The 6555-nt window shown below is 40.6% G+C and overlaps 1 protein-coding gene across 1 annotated transcript in view; it reads left to right on the top strand.

Annotated features, from left to right (window-relative positions):
* amt (aminomethyltransferase) overlaps window positions 1-6555 on the top strand; it is a 58303-nt gene continuing 51748 nt past the window's right edge. The window contains exon 1 of the mRNA XM_073072518.1: window positions 1-206. Within this exon, the coding sequence (XP_072928619.1) occupies window positions 138-206 (69 nt within the window). The 5' untranslated portion in view covers window positions 1-137. The remainder of the gene's footprint in view (window positions 207-6555) is intronic.

Genomic DNA, 6555 nt, shown 5'->3' with positions numbered 1-6555 from the left:
GAGCGGAATCCCGAAAGGTCGGGACTACAATGACCAGATGACTCATCAGCTGAGTGAATACACGCTCAGTTTGTTGAAGACGCGACAGTGGAGAGAACGAGTGTTGATACACTGTACTTGTTCTCGGAGTAGGGAATATGTTGGGAGTCAGAGCTCGGCTGAGGTTCGCGCTCCGTCTGTATCGGAGCTACAGCCACGGCGGAACGGTAATGAGTGAATCTGGGGCCTGAGGTTTCTGGGCTGGGAGCAATTGGCAGGATTTGGTATGGTGGGGAAAAGGTATTGCATTAGTTAACACGAGTGTTGTCAAAGTAGGAGGGAGTATTGTACAACTCCTGGGGTCATGCTTAATAGGGAATATTTCCAGTTCAGGAAGTTAGAACTGCATTCACTGTTTGTTGTGGGGAGTAAAATGAGATTTTTTGATGTGCATTATCAGTTCAAAGGCATAACATTATCTTTTAAGGGTTGTTATTGTATTGAGAAGTTGTAACCCGATTAACATGTTTTCTGACCCATGGGCCCACGCATTGCCTAGCTATTGATAGTGCAAGATTCAGTAAATTGACAGAGTGAGGCTTGGAGACGGAGGTAAAGGGGTGATTAAAACTTTTCATTTATAATGTCCCCTGCCTTTGAATGTAACTTCATCTTTGAAGAAAAGCAAATTATTAAAACAGTGAACCTATATGCAAAAATGGTGAGTTTAAATGAGAGGAAGCAATACTGCACTCTCGTCCTCAGTTAACAAAGGTGAAGGAGTAGTGAGTGTTCAAGGTCCAGAGGAGGTTTATGAGGATGATCCCGGAAATGAAAGGGTTAATTTCTGAAGGCGCGTGTAGTGGCTATGGGCCTCTACTCGCTGGAGTTTAAAAGAAAGAGGGAGATCTCATTGAGGCCTAGATAGAGAGAATGTGGAGAGGATGTTTCCTATAGAGGGAGAGTCTAGGACCAGAGGGCACAGCCTCGAAATAGAAGGTCATCCTTTTAGAACAGGGATGAGGAGAAACTTATTTAGCCAGAGGGTGGTGAATCTGTGGAATTCATTGACCTAGGCACTGGGAATACTTAAGGCAGAGGTCGATACGTTCTAGATTAGTAATATATTGTGAGGAGAAGGCAGGAGAATGGTTTGAGAGGGATAATAAATCAGCCATGATGGAGCGGTGGAGCAGATTCAATGAGCTGAATTGCCTAATTTTGTTTCTACCCTTATGAAATAGTAATCTCAAGTTAAGTTGGGTTTATTATCGTGTGTATGATATATGGATACAGGTACCATGAAAAACTTGCAGAAGCATCACGGCTATGTAGGTGCAGAAAACACAATATAAATTATACAAGACAATGATGGGAGGGCAAAACAATCCGAAAAACACGATCAGTGCAAGAAAACGACAAGGGACAAGTCCATGGTACTTGAGCTTTGTTCTTATTTATTATATCAGAAACATTGATTACTGTGCAGCTTTGTTAACTGCAATGTTATAAAATGGAGGAGATTAGATATTGTTTTGCTAGATAACTTGCTATCTGAATAATATATCTCTTAGTACTTGTGTAGAATTTCCTTGCTTATCAACTGTGACATGAACCATCCAATCCTGTCATTCCCAAATTCGGATCAATGGGAATTTTTATTAAAGTATTTTTTGTTCATTGCCAACTTGCAGCGATTATGACAGGTGTTGTCCAAGATGTCAAGTTGTGCAGATCCACATCTATTTCTATTCCTCATCAGCTTGGTCAACCATTCACTCTTAATCCTTTGTATTTCTTTGTGACCAATTAAGGCATCGGGGGAATGTCAGGAACTTTTGAACAGTGTGTGGTTAGTGGTAAGCATTGGAACTTTATCCACATTGATCCAGGTGGAAGGCTGTGATTTTGACTTGTTAAGCACGAGGTTGCCGTCTTTGGTGTAGATGCTCTGCTGCGTGAAACTTTACAATTTTGCTCTTTTGGCAATAAGCTGTAAACTTGGCATGGGGAACATTGAGCCTAATAAACTCCTTTGCTGTAATTAGTAACCCTGATCAGTGTGAAGGTCCATTTAGGCAATTCACTAAATGTTGGCTGGTCTGTTTTCGGACTCCTAGGATCAGAGGCACAGCCTCAGAATGCAAGAACGTATGTCCCTTTACAACAGAGATGAGGAGGGATGATTTTTTGCCAGAGGGTGATGAATCTGTAGAATTCATTGCCACAGACAATTGTGAAGGTCAAGTCATTGGGTATATGGGTTTTTGGTTAGTGAAGTCATCCAATTTATGGGGACAGGGCAGGAGAATAGGTTTGAGGGAGGTAATAAATCAGCCATGGTGGAATGGTAGGCCAATTCTGCCCCCTCCTTTGTCTTATAACCTGACTGAGTACTTTCGTACAGTGCTTTATTACTGCACTAAGAACAAGGAACGGATTCAGATGTCATTCTTGAATTTGAATCATGTTTTTGTTTTACAAAGTGTTCACGAAATTGCTGGGCTACCTTAAATGTCCAGCTACTTCAGTAATATTCTTCAATGAAGAAAATCAGCATCCTTTGTCTGAATGATGTGTGTGTGATGATAATGTAAATGAACCAAAGCAAGAAATTTCCTTCTTCATGCCTGCTGTATCTAATTGGTTAAAGGTTGTTCTAAATTCATGTTCCTCTGCTCTCCTTCATTTATCTCTTAATTTGATTAACGTTTGTTTCCTATACCTAACAACGGAAGTATCCACAGCCATCTGCAATACAGAATTTCAAAGGCTCTCAGCCTTTTGGGTGAATACATTTCTCCACATCACAGTCCTGTTTGGCCAACTCTTTATCTGTAATAGTGGTTCTAGACTGTGTAGCCAGAGGAATCATCCACTGTATTGGCAAGCTGTTGAAGAGTTTTCTTCAGTACAATCACCTGTCAGTTGAAAACTCTGAGTAGTATTTGGTCTACTTAATTTTTTTTCTTCTAGGAAGTCCCCTTATTTCAGGACAGTCTAATATATTTTCATATTTTCTGAGGCAGGAAGGAGATCTCTTTATTTGAGGCCATTAACACTGATAAATAATATTTCTATAATATATGCTGTTATACAATTGCCTCCTTTGTGCTTGCACCCCCTGAATGTTGGCTTTCCATAGGTTATGCCCCAAAATGCAAAGACCAGCACACCTTGTATCATACATTGTATTTTAAATGAAAAGACCTTTTCTCCTCTGGAAGTAAGTACCTATGATAAACTTCCAAGTTATACATTTACAACTTGAAAATTAGCAATCTGACAATGTATTGTAAATGTTCCTTTGATTCGTTGAGCCCCACCTCCAACCCCAAGGCATATGTGTACCATAAACAACTTTGGACACTTTGCATTCAATACTTCCATCTGGATCAATTGAGAATAGGTGAGACCAGCCCAAAAGTAACTTACTTATTTCTGTTTCCTGTTAACCAAACTTCAAACTGTATAAGTTTTAATGAAGTTTTAATTTTCTACTTTATCAAATAATTTTGAAAAATCTAAGTTTCATCCACAGGTCTGCCTTGTACATTTTCCCAGTTACGTACCTCAAACATTCTTGACTATTTGTAAAACATATACCCTTTCAAAAGTAGCATGTTCCTTTTTTTGATCAAGAAATCTTTCGTGAATGTTTTCTTCACACTCTTTGTAAGTGAGACCTTCTCACCCTATGTTAGGTTTAAAGTTCCCCCATGATCCTTCTACAGGCTGTCCCCAGGTTAAGAATACCCAATTTAGGAACATTTCTACCTATGAGTGAGCTCCAATCATAAATTCAAAACTTTTTTCTTTGTATGAATGTCACATGCTGTCACTTCCATTCATTGCAGTGCTGTGGAAATATGGGTACTGAATCAAGTAATCTTTATGTGTTTTCTGATAAAATTGACTTAAAGGACATTGATGAAACAACTCATTCATTACCTGGGAATGCCCTGTATTACACTTGTTGCATGAACTCTGGTGTATATCCTGTTGAACACCACAACCTTTTGAAACATGAGAACACATCAGGAGCAATACCAGTGTCCCTAATGAGAATTAACTAAAAATAATAAAGCGAACTTGCACCTTAAGCTAAGATTGAACTGTTGTCACTGATCAACTGGACTCTGACAACTTCCTCTTGTTCCTCAATCACACTTTATTTACTTCTGCACAAGAACAGCATGGCCTCATCACCAAACTGTTCTGAAACTTGAACAAAGACATGCAATTTTTATACAGAGGTTCACTAGTTGGATACAGATATTGACCAGCTGGTTACCTTGTGGATGTCAGATTCCTTATTTGATGATCAAACACACACCACAGTAATAGGGGTATTAATAGCCAATAGAATCTCCACATAAAACACCACTAATACTTCAGAATTAGTAAAGTAATTGACCAATAGCAAGTGTCACCCTAGAAACCTGCCATCCTGTATGGCAGATGGCTCCAGCCCTATGCTGCACAAAGGGAAGCTAAGCTCTTCAAAGATGTTTCTTACTTGGAGTGACTGCACACCATATCCTTGCCTGGATATCATCTTAACCCTTGCTTTGTTTCAACTTCCACACTACCATTACTAGAACTAGTGAAGCAAATAATTCTGGAATATTTTGGGGTTTTTAAATCTAATCCCACTCATTCCCTCCCTTTCAAGTGTTGTGGGAAGCAGACATGGTTGGATTGACCATGTGTATGATCAGCTATTGTCAATGGGCAATACATTAGATTGATTAGGTAGAGATGATTATAACTCCATACCAGGCCTGGAAAAGTAGTTTATTTTGATCATACCTGATTGAAAGTGTGCATATTCCTTACCCTGACATCAAGTAATGAAGATACATGAGATGGAGGGACTGCAACAATGGTGTACTTCCCTTTGTAAGGGAAAATTTACAGACAGATATTACAGCTCTTACTATTTTTGGAATCGGTTGATTCTATTTCGTGTCCTCTCACAACCATGTAAGGATTAAACTTTCTCTACCTTGATGGCATGACATCAATGTCTCTAAGCTCTAGTAGTTTCTCCCCCTTGGCCCTTCTCTCTTTTTCCATTCCCCATTCTTGCTCCCTCTTACCCCTTCTCTGCTCCCCACCTCCCTTCATTTCTCCCATGGTCTACTCTTAACCTATCCGATTCCTTCTTCAGCCCTTCACCTCTTTGACCTATCACCTCCCTGCTTCTCACCTCATCTGCTCTCCCCCACTCACCCACCTTCCCCATCACCTGTCACTTTCTACTCCTTCCTCTCAATCTGGCTTCATGTCCAAAGCAACACACACAAAATGCTGGAGGAACTTAGCAAGACAGGCAGCATCCAGGGATATGAACAAACAGTCAACATTTTGGGGTTGAGACCATTCTTCAGGACTGGAAAGGAATGGGGAAGTGGCAGAATTAGAAGGTGGGGGTAGGTGAAGGAGGATAGCCAGAAGGTGGTAGGTGAAGCCAGGTAGTGGGAAAGATAAAGGCTAAAGATGAACAAATCTGATAGGAGAGTGGACTCTAAGGAGAAATAGAAGGAGGAGGGGACCCAGGGAGGTGATAGGCAGGTGAGAAGAGTTAAGAGGCCAGTGTGAGGAATAGAAGAAGAGGGGAGGGGAATGGATTTTTTTTTTACCAAAAAGAGAAGTCAATATTCATGCCATCAGATTGGAGGCTACCTAGATGGAATACAAGGTGTTGCTCCTACACCCTGAGGGTGGCCTCATTGTGGCCGGGAAGTTCTGCTTTTGGCAGATGGAGCAGAGGTGCATGTCCAGTTCTGATGAAGGGTTGGCCTGAAATATTGACTGTTTGTTCTCCATAGAGGCTGCCTGACCTGCTGAGTTCCTCCAGCATTGTGTGTGTGTGTGTGTAGCTCACCACGAGGTCTGTGTATGTTTGGCATGGCAAAACTGTAGTCAGTGAGTTAGCAAATGATGGTGGGTGGGAAAGCCTCCATGTGAAATTCATGTAAGTGTATTTTCAAAAGAGGATACTTTTATTTTTGGAAGTGTAGGATTCCTCTGTACTACAGTCAGAAAGTGATATCTACCACACAGTAAGTTTCTCTCACTATCAGCCACGGATCTTTAATCATTTACAACGGTTAACTCTCCCTCTCTGTTCAGTTTATGAAACCTTATCAATATGGGTCTCAATATTAAATAAAGTGAAAGGTGAGGTAATAATTGTAGTTAAGAGCTGCTTACGCCTGTGTTTTAGAATGGAAAAACATACACGTGAATAAACTGGGAAACTTCATGCCTTTAAGTTGTTAGACAGAAATGGGATCATTTTAGTCATGGAAAAATTATTTTTGATAATACATAAGAGGCCTGAGGGTGCCTTCTTCACAAAGAGGGCAGTGCAGATGTGGAACAAACTGCCTGGGAAATGGTTGAAATGGGTACAACAACAAATTTAAAAGCTATGTGGAGAGGAAGGATTTAGTGGGGTCTGGGCCCTGGTGAGTGTTGTAAAACAACGGGATTGAGGAGTACACGTGTAGCTCATTGTAAGTGGCATTAGAGGTACAGAGTGTGGTGAAGAAAGTATTTTGCATGCTG

This window comes from Hemitrygon akajei, chromosome 19 (genome assembly GCF_048418815.1).
Source record: "Hemitrygon akajei chromosome 19, sHemAka1.3, whole genome shotgun sequence".
NCBI classification, from domain to species: Eukaryota; Metazoa; Chordata; class Chondrichthyes; order Myliobatiformes; family Dasyatidae; genus Hemitrygon; species Hemitrygon akajei.
This window is presented reverse-complemented; position numbering and strand designations above follow the sequence as displayed.